This window comes from Melopsittacus undulatus, chromosome 19 (genome assembly GCF_012275295.1).
Source record: "Melopsittacus undulatus isolate bMelUnd1 chromosome 19, bMelUnd1.mat.Z, whole genome shotgun sequence".
Taxonomy (NCBI): Eukaryota; Metazoa; Chordata; class Aves; order Psittaciformes; family Psittaculidae; genus Melopsittacus; species Melopsittacus undulatus.
In genome coordinates, this window is record NC_047545.1 from 4,842,283 (window position 1) to 4,865,704 (window position 23,422).

A 23,422-nucleotide genomic window follows, 5' to 3' on the forward strand; every position below is an offset into this window, starting at 1 on the left:
AAGTGGGACAGGTTTTAATTGTGCCCCTTGGAAAAACAAATTTCCTCGTACAAATGGAGATGAATGGGCACTTCAAAAGACACAGTGGCTTTAGTCTAACCCCCCCCCCCCCATCTTCCTTGGAATGTGGCTTAATGATGCATCAGCAATGTAAAAAGCAACAGAAAGTAACTAAATAAATGGAGCTGCTCACCCAACCGACAGCCTCTCTGGAAGAGATCCAGGCTCTGTTTTCATTGATAGCTTCAAATAAAACAAATCCTTTCCCAGGAAAAATAAACCACGGCCACTTCAGGGAAAACCATCGCAAGGTTTGCCACAGATCCCTCTGTTTATGGGAGCCAGAGGCAAGAATCCAGGTCAGGATCACAGCACTGGGCACAGTGGCACAGAAGAGCACAGAGAATCAGAACAGACCCAAGTTCATCCTCATCCTTTGGGGCTTTTCTCCTTCCTGAGCAGGTATTTGGGTTCCTGACATTTGGGGTCCAGCAATGGGGGGGGTCTGCATTCTGCTCAGAGCCAGCTCCAGCACTGTGGAAGAGCCTCTTGGTTCTTCCCTTTCCTGGAAGCTTGTTGCCAACGTGCTCCATCTTCCTCTCAGCTCCCCCTTGAGCAGTCCAAAGGCTCGTTAGGAAATGGATCTAATCAGGTTTGATGGATGAGGGTTGGGGGCTATTACTCATCTCTGTGCAGCACTCAGCCCATGAAGGATACCTCAGAGAAGAACTGCACAGCATGTACCTGGCCTCATTCCACACACCCAGAACCTTTCCCATTCCCAAGGCCTCAGATCCCAAGCAAAGGGCCACGGAGTCGGGAGGACAAATATCCAGTTACTGTCCCAGTATCCCGGATGAGACCAGGACTGTACTGGAACTGCAGGGCCACGGAGGCAGATGTGATGGAAAGCTTTGGAGCAGGAGCAAATTAAACACAGAAGCCAAAAGAACACAGAGACTGCAGCAGAGAGGAGGAAAACGAGGTCTTTGAGTAAAACCAAGGGTCTCCAGCTCCTGTTCCATTATAAATACACCTGATGGAGCAGCTCAGAGCTCTACTTCCCCCTTCTGAACCACTCCAGTTCACCACATGGCCTCCAAATACTTAATGCTGTGTTGGGGCCATTAGCAGTGGCCTCAGGGCAGGAATAGGAGGTTTCATTGGGAACTGTTGCTGGGCCAGGCTGGGGTTTGAGCCCATTGATCAATGGACCAGCCCTTGCTTAATGTGCTTTGCTGGCTGAGAAAGCCTTGGGCTCACAAAAGCAGGGACATCACAAAGCTGGGTCCAGAGTTTTAAGTCCAGCAAACAGGAAGCATTCTCCCCCTTGAAGAAGGAAGAGGGTTTCTCTCCTCTGTCCTACCTTCTCTGATGGTGGGAGAGAACACCCCACATGGGAAGATATCCGAACATCCAAGCACAAGCACTTTAGTGGGCATGAAGGCTGCAAAGCAGGGGAAGAAAGCAATAGAGAGAAGCCAGAAAACAACAGAATAAAGCCCAGGCCTCTCAATTCCAGGCAGTTTTCAAGCTGAAAGCAAACAAGTCTCTAAGCTCATTCTACATGGATCCACCTCAATGACTTGGAGCTATCCAGGAAGAGAAATGAGAGCCTTTTCTATTACAGCAGAGGAAGATAGAGGAGAATATGCCAGGCTGAGTGAGCTCCAGTTCTGCTGGCTCGGACACCAGAACACATGAGGATTAAGGTTAGGTTCCTTCCTACGAAGGGAATATCCCCGTCCCAGGAAACAGGGAGCAGCCAGATCCATTCTACAACCTGGTTCTCTGCAGTCACACAAGGAGCTGCATCAGTGCAAAGGAAGGAATGTAATAGGGCAGTGGAGGCAGCTCACAGGGAAATACATTCAGGGCAAGGGATGCACTGAGCCAGAGTAGAGAGGAGGGAGGGGGTGAAGCCTTATCCAGGCAGCAAGAAAACTACTCTCGGCTTTAGGTCTCCCACATGAGGCCATCTGGGATCAAACCCCTTCATCAGCCACATGGGCTCCCGTCCTCCCGTTTGCCACAACTCCTGCTGAGCGCCACATCCCACTTAACCATCCCCCAGCACTTCCCAGGCTTTATCTCATCTTAATCCAGCGTCATCCCATCCTTCATAGGGAAAAGGGGATGAAGCTGCCGCAAAGCCTGTGCAGTGAGATAAAGGCACACCAGGGAGGCTGGAGGGTGATGCTCATCCCAGGCAGGACCCAGGAGCACCCTGCCCTGAGCGCAGCACCCTCAGCACCCACCGAGGCTCCCGCAGGCTCATGACCCCCTCTCGTGGCAAACACGCAGCTCCCGGAGCCCGCACGGGAAAGGCTTTTCCAGCGCATTCCCGGAGCCCTTCGGAGGCCCTGCCGTGAAGCACGTCAATAACGATGGGTTGCAGGGATGCAGCAGGAAAAGCAGCTGCAGGAGCAGAGCACCCAGAGCAGAGCTGGAGAAGGGAACGGGAGTCACGGAGCTTTGGTGGCGATGCACGGATCGAGCCTTTCAATAGCACTCAGGGCATCCCATTCCTTGTATTCCTTCTTACAGCTCAACGGCTCTCTGGGATAGCAGCTTTACAGCTGGAGAGACCTGTTCCTGTCAGCAACCCTGCCTTGGAGGTCAAAGCCAGCACCACCAGGGATGTATTTATAGCAGGGTTATATTCCCAGCTGCAGGTGCTTTGGAGCTGCACCACCCAAGACCTCCCTTAAAGAGGGCACAAATTTGGCTACTAAATTCCTATGGAACTTGCAGGAATTTCACCCTTTGGAGACATTTCCTCTCTGGCAAACACTGCTGACATGAGCCAGAGGATTCAGCTGCTGTCAGCAGGGGAAGCAGCACACACTGGTTCAGAGATGCAATCTCACATCAGTATCGAGCCAGCCTAGAAACCAAGTGTATTAGTCCCTGCTGTGACAGGATATGGAGGCAGAGGAGGAGAACTGAATGGGACAGAAGTTTCCCAGTTCAGGAAGGGGAATGTTAAGGCTCATTGCAACCTCCCCACTGCCCCACCAGGACAGTGAGTTCTGGTAGCACAGCTCACGTTCAGGCTCCCACACCTCAGCCAAGGCCCATTTGCTTCCTTCTGCACTTTCTACATCCCAGACATTGCCAAGGTCATAGTTGGGAGAAGCCAATGGCTGCTCTCAGTGCTGCTGGTCCTTCCCCCTCCAACAGCATGAGCAGAGCTGCCAGCAGCTCAGAGCGCAGCAGAAAGCCAGAGAGGATGGTTTGTCCTGTATGAGCTCACATATGATATCTATTATTGCTAAACCAAAGCTGCTTCACTCCTGTGAACATCCTACAGCATCCCCTTGGGTTTAAAGTCCTATGGTTAACCTTCCAGAGCAAAGGCTGGAAAGCTGAGACAGCATCACACTGAGACAGGGCAAACCTGGAGGCGGTCCTATGGTTTCTAAACCTCATTTGCTGCTCCAGGTTCAGATAACATTGCATCAGTCCTCAATACCTTCTAGTCAGGAGGAAAAGATACACCTACATCTGAACATATCAGCTGCCGAGCAGGGCTTTGGGTAAACTGGGATGTTATTTAACCAAAACCACATGAAATTGCAGGGTTTTCTCTTGTAAACGTGTATTGCCAGCAGGATGCTGAAGAGTGAGTGAGGTAAAGAAAGGGAATGAGTGACCCCCTGTCTGTCCTAAGCAGCATCTCCTTGTCCCACAGTCACAGGCTCAACAACCAGCTCATACAGAAGGGATCAGGAGAGAGGTGATTCATAGCAGCCCTTTCATCCAGGTGCCTCAGGACAAGGGGTGAGCAGAATGGGGCCAAAGGATGCTAAGAAACAACTGGCTCCAAAAGGGAGCCAAGGCAAGCCCTGTGCTTGTGGGCAGTGCTGCAGAGCACACACAGGAGGACAGGCTGAAGCTCTGCCCCTAGCCCTGGATGGAGCAGCATCCATCGTGGAGCAAGGCTCACTGGATGGAGTGCATCATGGATGAGGTGAGGAAGGGTCCAAAACTGACCAAGGCAACAACATGTGTTTGTGAGCCTCCAGCACTGCAGCCATGTGCCAGTCACAGAGCACGTTATCACAAGCAAACCAGAACCATCTGTGACCCTAAAACTCAACACATGTTGTTCCCCTCTGAGTCACGCAGGCAGAGCAGATGCAACAGCAAAGTTCCCGGCTTGTTCATTATTCCCAGCTCATTCCCAGGGCTGAGGCACCACGCTCATGGCAGGCAGGTTATGGGGAGGATCCAACCCGGGTTGTGGCTGCAGCTGGGAAGAAGCTGGCACAGAGCATCAGCCCAGGTATGGCATGGGGTGCAGTGATGGGATAGCACGGATCCTGCTCCAGCACCGTGTGGACCAAGGCTCCATCCACATGTAGGAGACAGAAATGAGCAAAACGAGAATCATAGAATCAACAGGGCTGGAAAAGAGCTTTAAGAGCACCAAGACTACCCATTCCCAGCACTGCCAAGGCCACCCCTGCCCCATGGCACTGAGGGGTGTGAACCCTTGCAGGGCCGGTGCCTGCAGCCCTGCCCTGGGCAGCCTGTTCCAATGCCTGAGCACCCTGTGGGGCAGGAATTGTTCCTCAGCTCCATCTAAACCTGCCCTGGTGCAGCTTGAGGCCGGTTCCTCTTGTCCCATCCCTTGTTCCTTGGGAGCAGAGCCCAGCCCCTCCTGGCTCCATCCTCCTGCAGGCACTTGGAGGGAGCCATCAGGTCCCACTGAGCCTTCTCTTCTCCATCTGAACCCCCCTCAGCCGTTCCCCATCCCTTGTGCTCCAGGCCCTGCAACAGTGAAGCAAACCCGCAAGGAAAGCCCCTGGTGTGAGCAGGGCAGAGATCAAACCTTTATTCACCAATGACGGGAAAAGACACCAAAATAGAAGCTTGGGAAGGTTCTAAAACTATTTGGGAAGTGAGGCCAAATTGGACCCAAACCGGAGAGAATAATTAGAAAAACATTGAAACTTGTCATTTTTAGTCCTTCCTTATTTCTTTTTTTCTAACTCAAACATTTTGCTTCGGAAATGATGAAACCTTTCAGTCCCAGCAGGATCCTGGCGCCTCTGTCCCAGCGCAACGGGAATGTTGGTTGGGTTTGTCCCTCACTGAGTTAAATGTCAGCAGGAAACCCCAAAAATCACACAAAATAACCTAAAAACCCACAAAATCAGGCAAATCCGGGTAATGTTCAATTACAAACGGCGGCTCCGCGCAGCCTCGGTCCCGGCACCGGCTGCAGCCAAGAGCCGGTGCGGAAGTGTGCATGCGCCAGACACCAGGCAAGCTGCAGATCCCTGACGTGATTACGTCACCAGCACGTCCACTGACGTCACCGCCTCGACGGGGAGGGGGAGTAACGCCCGCAAGGAGGTTCCGCAATGGGGTGGGGCGTGCCCCGAACCGTCCAATAGGAGGAGAGGTAGTGGGCGGAGCTTAGGGAGAAACGGAAGCTCTGATTGGCTGGAGCCCTTGTGTTTTGGCGGCGGGAGGGCGGTGACCTACGCGCGAGAGAGATTCTCTGATTGGCTGCCGCCTTCCCGGTGAGCGGCGGCGCATGCGCAGAGCCGGGCGGGCGAGGCCTGATATGGACGGAGGCGGCGAGGGGCCGGTGGCTGCGTCCCGATCGTGTCCGGTAACGGCAGCCCCGCACCGGGCCCCGCACCGAGCTCCGCACCAGGTCGGCTGTCTGCCTAGGGCAGGGTGAGGAGCGGCGGGGGCCGCGCGCACCTCACGGCGGGTCCCGGTGGAGGAGCCCTGGGGGAAGGTGGGGCCGCAGGCGGTGACTGAGGTGGGCCCGTGGCGTTCGGTTCTGTGGTAACGGCCCCTTCCCGGCGGCGGAGCCGAGGGCTCGGCTTTGTACGCGCAGGGGCCGTTCATTACGGGTCTTTCTCGAGGCTTTTGGAGCCGGAGGGCCTCGGAAGGGCTCCGGAGCTGCTTCACTCAGGTTATAATTGTTAACTACATCAAAACCGGCACCGCGAGGTGTAACTTGGGGGTGGAAGAGGCGGCCGCTGTTGTTTGGGCCCGGGGAGCTGCAGGCTGTGCAGGCCCGCAGCAGTTTGTGTACACGGTAAAGCCGTCTGATGGTGCGCGGCTACAAAAAGATACCCTGTTAGAGCCTAACCTGGGAGGATGTATGCAAAGTAATGATCATAGAATCATAGAATAGTTAGGATTGGAAAGGACCTCAAGATCATCCAGTTCCAACCCCCCTACCATGGGCAGGGACACCTCACACTAAACCATAAATGATAATCTTTAGTTAATTATTATTAATTATAATGATAATGCAGACACACATAACTGTAACAATGTGTTCTGTGTAGGTCCTGTATCCCTTAGAGAAAGGGAAGACAAAAATGAACCAAGTGATGGGTAATGCTTTTATTCCCTTTATTTTCAGAGCATACTGGAATCTTCCTTTACTACGTGAAACAACAGTCATGACAGACCAAGAGTATATTCTTTGCACATGGAGGAAGCGTTTATGGCCAGCAAAGGTAAAGCAGGTGTCTAAATGAGGAAAGGTCAGTGGGTATAACTTAGAAACGATTAAAAGAGAGTAGTTAGTGAGAGCTCCAAGTAAACATAAAATCACAGAACGGTTTGGGTCAGAAAGGATGCTAAGATGATATAGTTCCAGTCCCTTGCACTGCACCAGCTACTAAGGAGGAGAAAAATGACTGCTACAGCTGAACCCAGGACATTTGGTCAAGGACTTTTTAAATGCAGGTTTTTCTCTTTAATATAGGTTTTGCGCAAAACTGGAGTTTCGAAGGGGATTTCTTTGGAAGTCGAAATACTCGGTTTAAATGAACAGTTAAGTATTGGTTTAGTTGTTATATGTTTGTATGCTACCATTAAAAGAAAGTAATTCCTTTATCTAAAGATATGTGTGAAGAGAGATTGTTGATTTACAGAGGCTAACCCCAAGCCCTGTTGCCTTTGTAGAGCTGTCTATAGTGTCTCATGGAACATCAGCAAACAACATACTGACTGTTAGCTCAGACATGCTTCACAGATCTGTCTTTTTTGCTTTACTTCCCCTAATAAGTGGGTTTTTTTTATGGTGGGGGAAGATATTGCAAGTTTCTTGCCAGGTGAAAGCAGTGTTGTGCTTTTAGTCGTGTTTAGTGCTGTGACATTTTTAGCCAGCTTTGTTGTGTTTTCAGGATCAGTGTGAGCTGTGCAGATGTTGAACCACTGAAGGAAGAACATATAGTGAACATTGCCTCTAATTTAGGTGAGGAAATGTCACAGTATTTGCTGCCTTGTATATACTCTGAATGTAATCATACACAGTAGGTCTATATTACACTTATGTATTTATTGAGTGGGTTTGGGGTTTTTGCATATTTTTTTCTCCATTCCTTTCCATCTGTAAAGTCTGAAAATAGACAAAACAAAATCACAGTTGATTTTGCTCTTCCCTTGGGTAGCATGTTGGGAGGAATATTGAAGGAACTTGTGTGTACTTCCCTAAAGGAAGGCACTGGAGGCTTGCTTCTTATGTGTTTCCTCATACTTTGCCTTAAGAGTCACAGGTGATTTGAGTGTTAAGTTGCATCTTAAACAAGAGATAGACTATAAAGGACACCTCTTGGTTCTTAGATTTGAATGAAAGTTATTGCATGTTCTTCATCAGATCAAAGGAATAATCTGAGTGAGGCTGTGGAAGAGCTACAGTATCGCCGGTCTCTTAAAATTGCCCTGGATATTTTGAATTCAGATGGTTCACCCAAACAAGTACCACCTTCAGAAAACAGGCCAAGTACTCAGTTCTCGCAGGAGAACCATTCAGGATCTCGCTCACTGACCCCTTTACGCAGCTTCTTTAAAGACAAGTTGGAGCCTCAGGCTTCCAAGAGGAAAGGAGAAAAAAAAACAAACCCCAGCCTGAAGACTGACTTAGAAAAAACAAAGTGGAAAGGTTCTTTTGTTTTGGAGGAGAGTGCTGAAGCACATGAAAGTGGAACAAACCCTTCCGGATGTGACACTGAGGACTTGTCTAATACACTGAACTCGGAGAGTCAGAACTCCAAAGTATCAGAATTGGAATCACTACCAAGACAGAAAACCATCGAGCCCAGATTGACGAAATCCAGAGCAGGAAATAAAGTCTTCCCTAAACCAAAGGAGGAAAAAAGTAAGCAAGGAAGAAAACAACCAAGCAGTGCAGGATTTCCTGTGTTGTGTAGGAATGATTTCCCCAAGGATCAAGTACAGCCCTTTGCTGAGGAGGGGTCTGCTCAGTCTGTGCCCTGCACATCTGGCACAGTGGTACCTGTCAGAAGCACAAAGACCAGAAGTCAACTTAGAAGGACATTACTGGATTCCTCTTGTAAAAGTGCCTCGGATGACTTGGAAAAAAGCATCAGCAGTGAGAGTGGAAGTCTGTCAAAGCAATTAGATGGAAGGAAAAAGCCAGCGAGCTTAAAACGGGTTAATGGAGACCGAAAGATTGGTGCAACTGCATCCTCATACAGGAAAAGGAAATGCAGGAATTGCTCTGAATCTTCATCTGGGCCATCTAATGAAGAGATGCTTTCTGATAGCATCTCCTTGCAGTGTAAAGAAGAGGAAAGTAAGAACACTACACATGTGGTCATGAATAAAGTAAAGCCGTTTCAGCTGTCTGACTTTGAAGAAGATGAAGGTGGGTATGTCCATTGTGGAAGGGAAAACATCCTGCTTGATGGTTTGATCACCTTAACTCATCTTGGAGTGTTGCATTGCTTTTGTGAATGCAGTTCTTGAATTGCTGGGTTTGGTTCCTTTTGGTGTAATTTTTGGAGAAGCAGAGAAAACACAGTCACTCTATCACTAGCCAAATGCTGGTGTGGCCTTGAGGCTGTGTGGGGCCATTTAAGGTTTGGCATTGGACAACTGTATTTAGCACTAATTCTCACCCTTCACTAGAGGACTTGCTGATTTCGTGCTTAGTTTTCTCTTTGCTGCTGGCCATTTAGAGATAAAATGATGCCACATAAAGGAACAGGCTGGTGTAAGGCCCTGAAACCAGCCTCTTCTTCTTCCTTCCTTCCCCTTTTTCATCTTTTATTCAGATTATTAGGCCTTTACCTAGGCAGAGGATTGAGAATGGGAGTGCTGGGACAGGCCCTGATGTGACAGTGACTCTCGTGGCTGCAGGGGTACTTAGAGGGTTATGTTTCACCTGGGCTGAAGCTGGTACTTCTTAATCACTGTCCCATGCTTCTGAACACTGGTGCTTGCTGCTTTTGGCAGGACTGGAATCATCTAACCTATCTTCAGAGATCCTTCCCTCAGAGAGTCTCTCTCGCCTCTCACCTCTGGTAGATGAAGAGGAGGAGGATGAAGAACTTCCAAGTGTTTTATCACATCAAGGTGAGATGTCAGAGTACCTCTGTGAGACTTTACCCAAGATCGGTGCACTCTTTTTAGCATACACGTGCTTGTAGTTTGCTGATGAGCTATGGTGATGAAACCTAACCTTCCCCGAAATTCACTCCAGCTTTGTACAAGCTTGGAATAAAATGCATTTATTTGATGCCCCAGAGGGGCTTCTTGAAACAGAATGAAATGCAAATTGTTGTGCAAACTGGGCAAGGGCTTAGGAGTGAAGTCTCCTACTTGCTCTATTCAGATCTACTTGGGCTGCATTTCTAGGGGTAGTGTGGTTGAAACCTGTAAAAGCACTGCAGCCAAACTCCCTAAAGGAGGCTGGTGAGAGAGGACAAGCTGTCTTATGTTTTAAAGAACTCTTTATTTTTCATCATAGAACCACAATCAATTGAAGAAGGGATTTTGGTCTGGTGCAGATTGCGAAGGTACCCATATTGGCCAGCAGTGGTAAGAACAGCTTGCTGCCTTCTTGGAGGGATATTGCAGAGGGGATGATACGGAGCTGCTTGCCACGTTCTTGAGTGTCTTTTGCCATTTTTGACTTGTGTAGGGCTGGAAATGTTAAAGATCTTCCAGTAGAAATGTTCAAAGAGAACAGAAGTAAATTTATATATGACAAAAGCATGTAAAAAACAAATGTGGTTGATTCCCATCTGGGTCTATTAGAGCAGAGCAGTACTACTGAGCCTTTATATCTTGTGTCATGAGGTAGGGTGATCGTACCCAGCTAAGGAAAGAAAGAGGATGGCTCCTTGTGCACTAACTAAAAATGCTTCACTGGGGTAACTTGCTATTCTTGCCACTTTAAAACTTCTTTTTTCAAGTTTGTGTCACTTCCTTGAAGTATGGGGTGTAGTGTAGAATGTAGATGGAAGATGTTCCTGCTTTGGAAGGGTTTTAGGATTTTAGGATGCTAATGAGACTTCATCCTTTCAACAGGTAAAAACTGTGAAGAGGAAGCACAGAAAGGCCTGTGTGCTGTTAATAGAAGAGGATACAAATGACAAGAAAAAGGGGTAAATGTTGTGGATTCTGAGCACATTCCAAACTTCCGGTTTCTTTTAGTGCCCTGTACTTGTTTCCTGGCACAGGGCAATTGCACTGTTAGTTAAAACAAAGGTTGATCTTGGAGGGAGGGACCAAGCAAGGTGAGGATTTGCAGGTGTGGACTATGTCCTTTGTAGGCTGCTGGTTGAGATAAGCTGGCATCGTGTGAGCAGCTGATGCTCATGTGAGGAATAGAAGAATGGCTGGGGACCCAGATAGTGGTTTTTACTTGTGATTCCCAAACTTTCTGGAGACACCAGCCTGCCTTTAGTTTTGTCTTAAAAGGAGGCACTTCTCAGTTGTTAAAAGATTCCGTAGTTGTAGCTTACTATGAAAACCCTAACTAAAAAAGCCTGCATTTCTGAATTCCTCATGAGATGTAATTTTCAGGGAGCTATAGAATTGCAGTAAATACAGAGGTGCAACTCAATTGCCTCTTCTCCCTGACTGTGTTTCTTTTGTTTCATCCAGTTTCTCAGTACCTCTTAGGAGTCTGAAGCACTTTGACTGTGAAGAAAAGCAGGACCTCATAGTAAGTACTACCAGTAACATGGAACTGCAAGTCTGTGCATGCTTTGGAAAACATAAAGTGGTATCACAGTGTGTAACTGACCCTGTGAGAGGAGTTTGGTGCAGCTGGCTGCACTGTGGCTGTTCACGCTTCTGTCTTCTCTCTCACTGTATTCAGTGCTGTAATTAAATGTAATTAATGCTCCACAAGATGGAGACTAACACAGTAAGGGGATCCCCTGACACCCTTTTCCATCTCAGTGGGGCTGCTGTGCAGAATACCTGTGGAAGGCAGGCAGTTGCTTGGGACTCTTTTCACTCGCGGGTCTCCCGCGTACCACAAAGCCACTCACGCTGGGTGACAAAGCACTGGCCAGAAGTTGCATTTCAGGAGAATGCAGAAACTGCAAGTAAACTTTGATTCATTATCATTAGCCATTTCTGTTACCTGGTTAGTGTCCTAGACTAAAAGCTTCAGTAGGTTACTCCTTTTAGGACTGTGAAGAGCTCTTGTTTTACAGGAACGAGCCAAAGAAGATTATCGCCAAGAAATTGAGTGGTGTATTCGACTGATTTCTGACTATCGAATTAGAGTAGGTAAGGAGATGTCATTCATCAGAAAATAGATAACACTGAAACTACCAGCTCTGTTTCACAGGCTTAACTGAACTGATTTTGGGCTTTTTAGGTTGTCATTCTTTTACGGGATCCTTCTTGGAGTATTTTGCTGATGATATCAGTAAGTGAACCTGTTATCTTTTGTAGTATTCTCTCGGGAGACAAGTTTAGCTCTAATGTCTACATATGTGTTGAGTGAGGCTTCAGACCCAGTGAGGGAGTACCAGGCCTCAGTACTCAGGCCATTGTTGCACTTTAAGGGTTATCATAACCACAACTGAAGTTAAATATTAAGACAAGTAGGGAAACCACTCATTTCACCTTGTAGAGAATTAATTTTAGAGCTCCTGTCAGAGCTTCAACTCCCTCATTTTTCTTAAGGCAAAATCTTTTTTGTGGAGGAAAAAAAACCCCACTTTATCAAGCAAGTCCCTTGTATTCAGTCTGTGTATGTAAGCATGTATGCATACACAAATGCTTTGTGTATTTAAGTATGAATGATTGTGGCTTTCCTTTCAGGCTACCCAGTTAGAAAGGAAGGTTATCAAGGTTTAGTCCAAATCACCTTTCCAGATGTGGCAGAGGAAGATACTGAAGAGGCCTTATCAGAAACATCACTTCAGAAGCCCTCCAGGAAACTTCTTCCTGACAGGACAAGAGCTGCTAGAGATAAAGCAAATAAGAAGATAGTGGAGTTTATAGTGAAGACTAAGGGGGCTGACGAGCATCTTTTGGCTATTTTGAAAAGCAGAAAACAATCCCGGTGGCTGAAGGGATTCCTGAATTCAAGACAGTATGTGACCTGTGTTGAAACCTATTTGGAGGATGAAGAGCAACTGGACCTTGTAGTGAACTACTTGAAGGAAGTGTATCATGAAATAGAGGCTAAAGATCTGCATCACATAAATGGAGATGGCATAAAATTTATTTCAGATGTCCTTTTGCCTGAAGTAAGTAAACAAGAAACATTGAGAAACTACACCTTAAAGGAAGGAAATGACATTAGTGTTTTGTGATTTGAGTTCAGTGACTTGCAGTGCTCCTTGCGAGCTGAGCAGTGGTTGAGCTGAGCAGGTATGTTCACACCTGCATGCTCCCTGTAGCTCAAGGGGCATGAAACTGCTTAGTTTATATCTTGGGCAAAGACTTTTCAACTCCACGCAATCCTAAGTTATGTTTGTGGGCTCTTAAGCTGTCAGCACAAAATGGACAAGCTTTAGGTGGTACAGTGTTTTCTAAAGGCAGAATTGTTGCTTTCAAGTCTATTTGATTCTTTCTGAAACTCTTCAAATCTTTGGGTTTGAGGTGGTTTTTATTAATTTGGCAAGGTATCACTGGGGTTTCTTGGGTTCTTCGTGCTTGGGAGGTGGTGGGTTGGTTTTTACAGTTATACTTTTAGATATTTAGTGTCCTTCCTAGGAATTTCCCCAGCACAACATTATTAACCTCTGTAGAAACAAGTTACTATGAAGAGTATCATAATCTGGTTTTAAAATACTCTCCTGGGAAAGACCAAGGACAAGTTTGTAGTATTGACGAGGATCAGGTTTTATCAAACTTTCCTAAGTGATTGATTTTAGAATAAGGTTCCTCATTGACTGAGACAGTTCATTTATACTCATGAAATAAAAGCTAAGTTACAAACAGTGATTTGGAACCAATTACTTTTCTAGGCCATAATTTATGCCATTTCTGCTGTGGATGATATAGATTACAAGAAGGCAGAAGAGAAGTACATCAAAGGACCATCTGTGAGCAAGAGGTATCTTTTATTTTTAGTATGCTCTGAATTTTTCCTACTACTTTACTGTTTATATAGAAAACAGTATAAGGGCAGGAGAGTCCGAGATCCTCTCTCCTGTATGGCAATTTTCTTCCATTGTCTTAAGTAACAAAATGATTATACATGGAAATGTTCTTGCTGTGTTACAGTAACACCCTGCAAACAGTTTCATATGGTGAGGTTATTTTTACTACAGAACTTTGTGTTTCTTTTCAGGGAGAGAGAAATCTTTGACGAAGAAATCCTAGAAAGAAAGAGGTGGAAGACCAAACCAGAGCTTGCAGATGGTGTCTGAACAGCAGCACAACCTTTCCCTGGCTCCCCTGGCACTGAGTGTATGTCATAAAGTGCTTATTTGTATAAAATGTGTAATTCTAACCTTCCAAAACCTGTTTGTGTATCTCTGAAAGAGGTAGCCACTGCACTGCTCTTGAATGCAGTCCTGTCTTCAGTCCTTGCTCCCCATTCTGTGCCCTGGAGCTGTTCTTGCCGTGTTGAACTGCCTGTGAAAGATGATGCAACGGGTGTTGGGAGCACTGCGGGTGTGTGGCTGCCTCAGTCCTCATCCATTCAGCATCCTTAGCACGGAACTGCAGGTGTTTTGCAGAGCTTCTTGACCGAATGCTGAGTTTTGTAGGAATTACTTTGGCCAAATAGCTGACAACGGGAGGGCTGTTGGCTTTGCTGAACACAGACTGGTGGAGGATATAGCCATGTGTTGCTGGGTGACTTTACCACTACTGAATGTCTGCGGGTTTCCTGTATAAAAACATTCCCACCGGATTGACTGTTCCTGCTTTACATGTCTTGAAGTGTGGGGAAATAAAATTGGTAGCTAGTGATGCAAGCAGAATAACAAAGGCTTTGTTTTTATTCATGGGATAGCTGTAAAATCCAGTGGGAAAGGAATCCAGTGTTTGCTTAAAAGAACAAACCCCATTCACTTTTCCATGTGAAACTGTTCTGAATGCTGGCTCATTGCTTTTTGAGGCCATACTTTTAGGAGCAGTTATTTGTCTTTGTCCGCTTTTTAAATCCCAAATGCCATTGTTTAGTTCCAGCTTTGTGCAGGAGGTCTGGCACACTTTGACTTGCAGTGTTATTGACAGCTGCTTAGATAAAACCCCAGTGACTTGTTTTTTCTCTTAGGATGAAAACATGATCTGCTTCTTCAAGAGAAACCAAGGCGATTTGAAATTCAGAAGTTTAAATTGAGATACAGATGTGTATTCTGGCTATAGTTACTATCTTTCACATGTATTTTAATTATACTTTTAATTACTTTATAATGAGTTTGAATATGCATTTGGAATCCTTATGTTATCAAAGCGCCATTAATGAGTACCTGAACTATAGGTGACTTTGCTCTCAGTTTATCCTCAGGTTCCCTCTCCTTCAAAACATGATCCTGTGTGCGCTTCCCAGTTAGAATTCCTAAAGTACTGCTAAGGTCTTTCTCCATCTCCCTGCATGGCAGTGGAGATCCCCATCCACCTCTCCTTCATCTCAACCCTTTTCTCACACCTTTCACGATCCCAGTTTGATTCAGTGTGGACAAGTTCTCCTTTCAAAAGTCAAACTGTGCTGTGCCAAAGGCTGATGAAGAGTGTAAACGTGAGTTGGAGCACTCTCAGCTGTCTATGTCTTTAAAAACCACCTTCAGATGAGCTGTTACAGGTTCCTTATGGGGCTGTTTGCACCTCAGGACCAAACTCAGTCCAGAGATGTACAGGATTGTGTTGTCAAGCAATTAAAGGTTGATGAAGCGAATCATTAAAGGCTTGTTACTCTTGTGTGCTTCGGTTCTGCCAAGCAGGATGCTGCTGCTGTGCTTGCCTTGTCAGATGCTTCCACCTCTATTTCACACTGCGTGGTCATTATTTCTGTGTATCGGATAAAGCTGCACTATTGTGCTGCAAGTGTCGGTTTCGTGTTATTAAATGCATTGGGTTGAGTACAAGAAAACAAATGTGCTGCTGCCTGATCCTGTGCTTTCTTTGAGCATCTTCCCTCTGCTCCGACCAAGCTGCTTCTTGAACTTGTCCCGTTTAACTAAAGCAGCTCCCTTGTTCCGTACCGAGGTTAAAATGACTCGGAGCCGGGTTTTGATGTGTTCTCCGGCAGGAAAAGACACAGTTGCCGAAACCCGGGATCGAACCAGGGACCTTTAGATCTTCAGTCTAACGCTCTCCCAACTGAGCTATTTCGGCTGCGCGGAAGCGCTCCCCCCACCCCTCCCGTCACCACCGGCGGGGCCCGGGGCCGCTGCAGCCTCCGGAGCCGCTAGAGCCTCCGGGCCCCGCTGCAGCCTCCGGGGGCCGCTGGAGCCTCCGGGCCGTTAGAGCCTCCGGGCCCCGCTGGAGCCTCCGGGGCCGCTGCAGCCTCCGGGCCCCGCTGCAGCCTCCGGGTCCCGCTGGAGCCTCCGGGCCCCGCTGGAGCCTCCGGGCCCCGCTGCAGCCTCCGGGCCCCGCTGCAGCCTCCGGGCCCCGCTGCCCCAGCGGCGGCGGCAGCGCGGTCTCTGTGGCGCAATGGGTTAGCGCGTTCGGCTGTTAACCGAGAGGTTGGTGGTTCGAGCCCACCCAGGGACGCCCGTTCCTTTTGCCTCCGCGGCCCCGGTCGCTCCCGGCTCCTCCGGCCCGGTGTTACCGAGGTCCGCTGCCGGCGGAACTCCCCGCACTGCTCCGCGTTCCCCGCCGGAGCACTGAGGAGGGCGCACCGGGGCCGGGCCGGGCCGCTTAGCGTGTGCACCGCGCACAGAGGTTGCCTGAAGGGCTGCGGGCGAAGATGGCGGCGCTGGGCTGTGAGCGGGGCCTGTACCGAGGGAACGGGACCGGGACCGGGGCGCAGGGGGGACCGGGGGCAGCGGGCGGGGGTCGGGGGGCACCGCTGACCCCACCGGGGCAGCCCCGGGCCGGGCGGTGCCGGTGTCCGCCCGGGCTGAGCTCTCCCTCCTCTCGTTGCAGGTCTGCGGCTCGCTCGGCTCGGCGGCCTGGCCTGGCGGTGAGCGCCGGGCTCGGGGCCGGGGGGGCCGCGTTGGGGGCTCGGGTGGTTTGTCCGTGCCTGGGGCCGGTCCCGGTCCCGGCCCCGGTGCCGCTCACGCTGCGGGTGTTGTTCCTTCCAGGCCCTGTGCCCTGGCGCCCGTTCACAGCCGCCTGCTCCATCCGACGCCGGCGGCCGAGCAGGCTGACAGGTACCGCTGGGGAGTGGGACAGCGCAGGAACCCCGTGAGCAGCAGCTCTGTGTGTGCCATGAGCCCCTCCTCGGTCCATAATAGCAGCCAGGCTGGAGACGAACCCCCCAGGGCCCCTCTGTAATGTGGGTACAGTGAACACAAGAGCAGTAACAGTGAGGGGAGCATCCCTCACCCTGCTCTAACACAGTGTGCAGTGGGTGCGAGGTTGTCCATAAGCGATGTGCCTTGGGTTCCTCATAGGATCAGCACTCCTTGGGGCTGATGGTTGTATGCAGTTACACTGAATAACTGGAGCCTGACACTCCTGTGCTCTCTGCCTTCAGCGCTGTCCAAGTCCAGCAAAAGAGCTCAGCCATCGTGCAGAAGAAGTCCTACGTCCCCAGTAGCAGGGGTGAATACATTGTCACCAAACTCGATGACCTGGTCAACTGGGCAAGAAGGGTGAGCGTCTGAACCTGTCGTGCTCGCTTAGGGAGCAGTGGTATCGAATGGTTGGAAGTGCTGGTGTGAAATGGGCTTGAGCCATCTCAGGGTAAAAATAGCTTCAGAATTCTCCAGTTTCTTGGCCCAGAGGTTAGTGCTTGGGGTCCAGTGTCAGAGCAGGAGGGTGCTGCAGAGCAGTGCCTGTCTGAGCGGAGCTGACCTTCAGACACGAGTGGAAGGTGCCTTCTGGTTTCCCATCACCCTCGTAACGAGTGGCTGCTCTGTGCCATGGAGAAGGCTGAACCCAGGGGGCTCTGCCTTAGCTGAATTGTGCCTCCTGCAGTCACGGCTGGGAGGTGGCTGCTTTAGCAGTGTGACACGTTAAGGGGAGCGTCTTCACCTCTGAGCACATTCAGCATCCCTGAGGCTCCATACACTCAGATCTCTACGTGTCTGTTCCCCTGGAGCAGTGCGTTTTGCTCTCCTGCATAATGGCAAACACCGTTTTCACTTACAATGCACTGAGCAGACCTTGGATCTGATCACTGCTCTCCCTTTGAGTCACCTGTTGCATGGGCTCAGCTCTCTCCACAACCTGCCTCTTGTCCTGCAGAGCTCCCTGTGGCCCATGACGTTTGGGCTGGCTTGCTGTGCCGTGGAGATGATGCACATGGCTGCTCCTCGCTATGACATGGACCGCTTCGGGGTGGTGTTCCGAGCCAGCCCCCGGCAAGCCGATGTCATGATCGTGGCTGGCACCCTCACAAACAAGATGGCCCCGGCTCTGCGGAAGGTACCGGGGCTGCGGTGGGCACCTCGTGTGCTGGGAGGCAGCGGGGGCTGAGCTGGGCTGTCTGTGTCCTGCAGGTCTATGACCAGATGCCGGAACCTCGCTACGTGGTCTCCATGGGGAGGTAAGTGCCAGGACGTGCTTGGTGCCTCCTATGTGGTAGGAGAAATGTGCTCTTGCTTGAGCCAGGGAGGTGAAGGGAGAGGAACCCATTCCTTATTTGGTTTCCAGCCCCTGAAATGACATAAGGAGCCTTGTTACAAAGGAAACGTAAAGGATCCCTTTCATTAGGGTGAGGAGAACGATGGCTGTCCCATCACTGAACTGCAGAGTTTTCCCTGGGGGGGTTGCAGCTCTCAGAGTTTGAAGACTTGCATAAAATCACAGAATGGTTTGGGTTGGAAAGGACCTTAAGATCACCCAGCTCCAACCCCCTGCCATGGGCAGGGATGCCTCACACTAAACCATGGCACCCAAGGCTTCATCCAACCTGGCCTTGAGCACGGCCAGGGATGGAGCATTCACCCCTTCTCTGGGCACCCTGTGCCAGCGCCTCAGCACCTTCAGAGTAAAGAGCTCCTGTCTCCGCTAAACCATGTTTAACCAAGCTGAAACCTGCCCATCTCTTGCAGCTGTGCCAATGGAGGGGGTTACTACCACTACTCCTACTCCGTGGTGAGGGGCTGTGACCGCATCGTGCCGGTGGACATCTACGTGCCAGGTAGGAAGGGTGGCTCCAGGTGCCATGGCACCAGCTCGGAGCAGCCTGGCAGGGAAGTTCCTTTTGCCTGTTTGGACACTGCTCAGTGTGGTTCAAACTGGGGTGGTGAAGTTGCAGATGCTTCAGGAAGATCCAGTAAGCAAGTGGGGTGGTTCTGGTGATGCTACTCACCAGTAACCAGTATGTAAAGTGTGCACTATAGTTTAGTTGACCACATACTCCTGTGAGATAACCCTTTATTGAAAACTGAAGCATTTCCATGGTTTTAAAAGACCTTTCCAGACAAACACTTTAGTTTCTTTAAACTGCAGGAGGCCTCTTGCTTTTTCAAACCCCCCAGCCAGTGGCAAAGGCAGAAGGAGATGGAAGCTGCTTCCAGGCCAAGCCTGGGGTTTGTCACTTCTCCATCTGCTGGCTACGCTTCAGTGCAGCAAGCAGCCCTGTGGCTTCCTTTTTGTCTCTCTCAGGTTGCCCACCTACAGCTGAAGCTTTGCTGTATGGAATCCTGCAGCTTCAGAAGAAAATCAAACGGGAGAAGAAGATTCAGATCTGGTACAGGAAATAGCCTCTTATTTATGACCTCCCCTCTTGCTTGCTTTCATACGCACAATCAACCCATGTCCTCACACACCTAATAAAAGTCTACCTGGTTAAGATACTCTCCTGTCATTAATGCATCCTTCCTATCTGAAGTGTTCTAACTCCTTTAAAACACATTAAAAGCAGGAGTTGGATTTGGTAACATTCACTGTGGTGGTTTCTCACCTGAACGGCTCTGAAGGAGGATGTCTGAAGTTACCTATCGTGACATCAAGGCTTTGCCTGAAACCTGGGACTTGCTCTTTGGCTTTGTTGGGAAGTTTTGAGACCAGTGCAGGTTCTGAGGCCTCCCTGAGCTCATCTCTTACTACCTACTTTTTGCTTATAATTCCTACAAAGGATCTAATGAATCCTTTATATCTGTGTGCACAGCAGCCAGAAAGCAATTCTATTTCTGTAATCTGAAATATTAATGCTAAAAATGTGATTACTAAAAACGAATGCTGCAGCACTCCTTGGCACAGGAGGAATGGAGCAGCCCCTGGCAAGTTTTGGTGCTGGATGTGGCCTAGGACAAGGAGCAGTCACAGCAGAATTACACACACGCTTTTGAAAGGTAAATAATTTGCTCTGAATCAGCAATGGTGGATTTCATTTGGGTTCTTTAATGGATTTTATCCCTTCCAGGTAGAGAGAGGAAACATCATTCATGCACTGTTGAACTGCAAGGAGGTTGTGAGGATTGGAACTCGCTGCAGTGGGCTTGAGCCAGGAATACTGGGATAAGCAGCAGGGAGGTGCTGCAGGAGCAGCCCAAGTGCCTCCAGCCACCCCAGGCTCCTGCTCCTGCCTGGTTCAGGTCATTTGGCCACCAGGGCTTTCTAAAAAGGAGCCAGGTTTTAGAGGATAAACATCTCATCCTTGAAGCCCTTTGGCCAAAGGCTCTGCACCACCTCTGGGATTACAGCTTCACTGAGGTATTCATCAAGGTCTGAGTCTTGAGTGGAAAATACCAGTCCTTGGGTGGGATTTTGCACTGCAGAGCCCAGAGGCCCCTCCAGGGCAAGGGTTTCACACTGGGTGACATCCTCTGGGTGACATCCGTGGTGGGGCAGGGAGTCCTTTTTCCAGAAGGTTCCCTAGAGACCCAGGACTTCCATCCTAAGCCTCCAGATAAATCATAGAATCATAGAATCGGCTTCAATCTTCTCAGCACCAGAGGAGGTAAGAGCGTTTTTCCTCCTTGAAGTGTGCATCATCAGTCTCCTTTCCTTAGTGTTTGCTTCCTGTGGCTTCAGGGCAGCCCCAAGGCATGGTGCCAGGCTGGCAGCACCCTCAGTGCTTAACAATGGTGGGGGTGATCATCTTGTGGAAGGAGTAGTACCTGCAGTCCTTGGGGGCAACCAGGTCCATCACCGTTGTGCTGATGTTCTCCTTCTTGAACCCGGCCTCCAACAGGTGCCCTACCTGGGTCTCCTGTGAAAGTGAAGGGTAGGAAGGAGCAGGGAATGGTTTGAGCTGCCCAGATGCAAGTGCAGCTGCTACTGAGCCCCAGCTTGTGTGGACACAGGACAGTGCAGGGAGCCCCATTTTGGGCTTCTGTGGGCAAAAACCTGCTGACCTCCCCTCAGTGTTCCCTGCTAAGCCCCAGCTGGAGGAGCTAAGCAGCTGGAGGGCCCTTATGCCACTCCACATCCCCAGTATCAGCCATGTGCTGGGGGATGCAGGCAGTGCACAGCCTGATGGGGCAGCTTTGGGAGCCTGGGTTGGGCTGGGGGTGCCAGGCCCCCCCCCAGCCCAAGGACCAACGCTCACCTCAAACATCTTCTTGATGTCAGTGTACTTGGTCTTCAGCAGCTCCCCCCAGGAGGTCAGGTTGCAGTAGGTGAGGACCCCTCCGGGCTGCAGCAAGCGGAAGGCATGGTCCTGCAGTGGGGATGGAGGGGTGCTGGCTCAGCACCCAGCTCCCACCTTACCCACACCCCCCCCCCCAAGCTCTCTCCTCCCTGCAGAGCCAGACATTGCCCCAGCCCACCCAGCTCTGGCCCCTTGCACAAGGCAGCTGCACCCTCACCACGTTACCTTGATGAAGGGGAACTGATGCGTGTGCCAGGTCTCCTCCGACAGTGGGTAGGTGTCATACAGGATCCCTGCCCGGAACAGCGGACACCATCCATTAGCCAGGAGAGGCCAGCACGGGGCTGCTGGGGCTCGTGTGCCAGGGAGAAGATTCCCCCTTCCTGGCTTGTTACTCTTTCCTGTTTAAATCTGCACCCCTACCTCTGCCCCCCCCCCCTTAGACAGCGACAAGAGACCCCCATGCAGCCCATGGAGGGAGCGAGCGGGGCAGGATGCTCACCCTGCCCCCCCTGTTCATGATGCAGCAATGTGCAGGGACCCTTCTGCCTTGGGGCCCTCTCTCTGCTCCCAGGTTCTGCTGCAGGGTCCAAGGAGGGGATCCTGCCCCTCTGCTCTGCTCTTGTGAGACCCCCCCCACAGCGCTGTGTGCAGTTCTGGTGTCCTCAACATAAGGACATGGAGCTGTTGGAGTGAGTCCAGAGGCCATGAGGATGCTCAGGGGCTGGAGCAGCTCCTGTATGGAGCCAGGCTGAGAACATTGGGGCTGTTCAGCCTGGAGAAGAGAAGCTGCATGGAGACCTCAGAGCAGCTTCCAGTGTCTGAAGGGGGCTATAAGGATGCTGGAGGTGGGCTCTTCATTAGGGACTGGAATGACAGGACAAGGGGTGATGGGTTCAGACTGAAACAGGGCAAGTTCAGGTCAGATTTAAGGAAGTTCTCTACTGTGAGGGTGCTGAGGCTCTGGCACAGGGTGCCTGGAGAAGTGGTGAATGCTCCATCCCTGGAAGTTTTCAGGTTGGACAGAGCCTTGGGTGCCATGGTTTAGTGTGAGGTGTCCCTGCCCATGGCAGGGGGGTTGGACCTGGATGATCTCAAGGTGCTTTCCAACCCAAACCATTCTATGTGTCTATGACCTCCCTCCAGTCCCACAGGTGTCTCACCATTGAAGTGCCCATCCGGCAGCGTCGGTGCCACATCCTCCCACAGCCCCTTCATGGGTACAACCTGCAGGTGGGAGGGCAGCGCCGTGAGCCCCAGCACCCGGCACCCACCAGCACCGTGCTCTGGCACAGCCCCCCCACACCTTGTGGGGCTGCATCCGGGCCCATTCCTCCAGCCTCCGGAAAACCCCCTCGTTGCACTCGATGATCCAGTGCTCCTGGATGTTGAACTCCTGCACCTTGGTGGCAGCGATGGCCATGCCGAAGCCCACTTCCAGCACGCGGCCGCCTGGGCACAGGATGGTTGGACTTTGTGATCCTGGAGGTCTTTTTCAACCTAGTTGGCTCTGTAGTCCTATGGGTCTAAGAGGGCTGTGCCCACACAGGGGCACCGGGTGGACAGCACAGACCCAGTGATCACAGTGCTGCCCGCACTGGGGTGAGAAGCCAGGAGCAGCCCCATGCCCACATCAGCCACTGCTTCCACAGCCCTTTGCCCCACCGAACCCCCCGAGTGGCCGCAGTGGGGACGAGCAACCCCTCACCAAAGCCTTCCCTTGCCCTAAGAGCAGCAGGGCTGTGCTGTGCCTGCACCCATCCCCATTCGGGAATGTGTCACCCTGACACGAGAGCACAAGTGGCTCTCACTGCATGGGGACCACCGGTGGCAAGCGGGGTGCACGCAGTGGGGTCCCTCGGCAGCAACACCCCACACCCCCGGGGAAGCTGCCCCATTCCGCACGCCCGAGCTGCACCCCATAGCCCCCCGTTACCCCTTGACGCAGCCACGGCCGCCAGCGAGTGCATGTACGGGGTCTCCCAGCGCTCCATCACCGGCTTCCCCAGGATCTCCAGGTGAGCCCCGGGCGCATCGTAGCCGGCGGCCGCGTCCCTCCAGGCTGCCCGGCAGTCCTCGCCCTCCGTGAAGATCGGTGCCGGGGCGCTCATGGCCGCTCCGTTACCGCTGCGGGGACCGAAGTCCGCTCGCTGGACGGCAGCGGTGCAGGGGGAGGGAGAGGGGCCCTGGCTCCCGGACGGCCTTAAATAACCACGGCTGGGGACGTGCTGAGTGTGCAGAACGGGACGGGGCCCTCCGGGGGGAAACGGAGCCCCTATCGGGAGCGGGGGGGCAGGCGCACGTGGCCGGGTGTTACCGTCGGGGGCACACGGAGGAGGGGCCGGGCACTAGGACCCTGCGGAGCTCCGCCTCGTCCCGCCCCTCCCTCCCCTGGGCGCGGCCCCGGAGACCCCGTAGCGAGGGGAGGGGCGGGGGTGGGGGGGGCAGGTGCGCGCGCAGCGGCGGTTGGCGGCGCTGAGGGAGCGCGAGCGCGCGGTGGGGGGGGGGCCGGGCCGGGGGCGGCCTTAGCGCAGGTCGGGAGCGCGCACGCGGGGGGGGGGG

At 51.2% G+C, this 23,422-nt stretch overlaps 3 protein-coding genes and 2 non-coding genes across 9 annotated transcripts; 3 read left to right on the top strand and 2 right to left on the bottom strand.

Annotated features, from left to right (window-relative positions):
• Nucleotides 1-5,567: 5,567 nt before the first annotated feature.
• PWWP3A (PWWP domain containing 3A, DNA repair factor) lies at nt 5,568-14,183 on the top strand. 5 transcript variants are annotated; one of them, XM_005141250.4, is made up of 14 exons: nt 5,568-5,671; nt 6,398-6,494; nt 6,746-6,813; nt 7,167-7,237; nt 7,640-8,650; nt 9,241-9,360; nt 9,755-9,825; nt 10,318-10,394; nt 10,897-10,957; nt 11,457-11,532; nt 11,624-11,674; nt 12,073-12,503; nt 13,227-13,315; nt 13,553-14,183. In XM_005141250.4, the coding sequence occupies exons 2-14, from the start codon at nt 6,438-6,440 to the stop codon at nt 13,629-13,631; spliced, it is 2,262 nt and encodes a 753-aa protein (XP_005141307.2). In that variant the 5' UTR covers nt 5,568-5,671; nt 6,398-6,437; the 3' UTR covers nt 13,632-14,183. The 5 variants fall into 5 exon arrangements, with proteins under 5 accessions (XP_005141307.2, XP_030910851.2, XP_030910853.2 ...); XM_031054991.2 differs by having other exon boundaries at nt 5,572-5,694; XM_031054993.2 differs by having other exon boundaries at nt 5,606-5,626.
• A 1,290-nt stretch (nt 14,184-15,473) lies between these two features.
• TRNAF-GAA (transfer RNA phenylalanine (anticodon GAA)) lies at nt 15,474-15,546 on the bottom strand. The gene has a single exon. It is a non-coding gene; the product is annotated as a tRNA-Phe (tRNA).
• A 304-nt stretch (nt 15,547-15,850) lies between these two features.
• Nucleotides 15,851-15,924, top strand: TRNAN-GUU (transfer RNA asparagine (anticodon GUU)). The gene has a single exon. It is a non-coding gene; the product is annotated as a tRNA-Asn (tRNA).
• A 103-nt stretch (nt 15,925-16,027) lies between these two features.
• NDUFS7 (NADH:ubiquinone oxidoreductase core subunit S7) lies at nt 16,028-19,121 on the top strand. The gene is made up of 8 exons (XM_034070826.1): nt 16,028-16,136; nt 16,300-16,336; nt 16,458-16,526; nt 16,853-16,970; nt 17,566-17,745; nt 17,820-17,866; nt 18,375-18,463; nt 18,931-19,121. The coding sequence occupies exons 1-8, from the start codon at nt 16,121-16,123 to the stop codon at nt 19,026-19,028; spliced, it is 654 nt and encodes a 217-aa protein (XP_033926717.1). The 5' UTR covers nt 16,028-16,120; the 3' UTR covers nt 19,029-19,121.
• A 541-nt stretch (nt 19,122-19,662) lies between these two features.
• Nucleotides 19,663-23,157, bottom strand: GAMT (guanidinoacetate N-methyltransferase). Its single transcript, XM_005141252.3, has 6 exons — nt 22,797-23,157; nt 22,167-22,312; nt 22,024-22,087; nt 21,086-21,153; nt 20,819-20,929; nt 19,663-20,479 (listed from the first exon to the last, which is right to left on the bottom strand). The coding sequence occupies exons 1-6, from the start codon at nt 22,969-22,971 to the stop codon at nt 20,339-20,341; spliced, it is 705 nt and encodes a 234-aa protein (XP_005141309.1). The 5' UTR covers nt 22,972-23,157; the 3' UTR covers nt 19,663-20,338.
• Nucleotides 23,158-23,422: the final 265 nt, after the last annotated feature.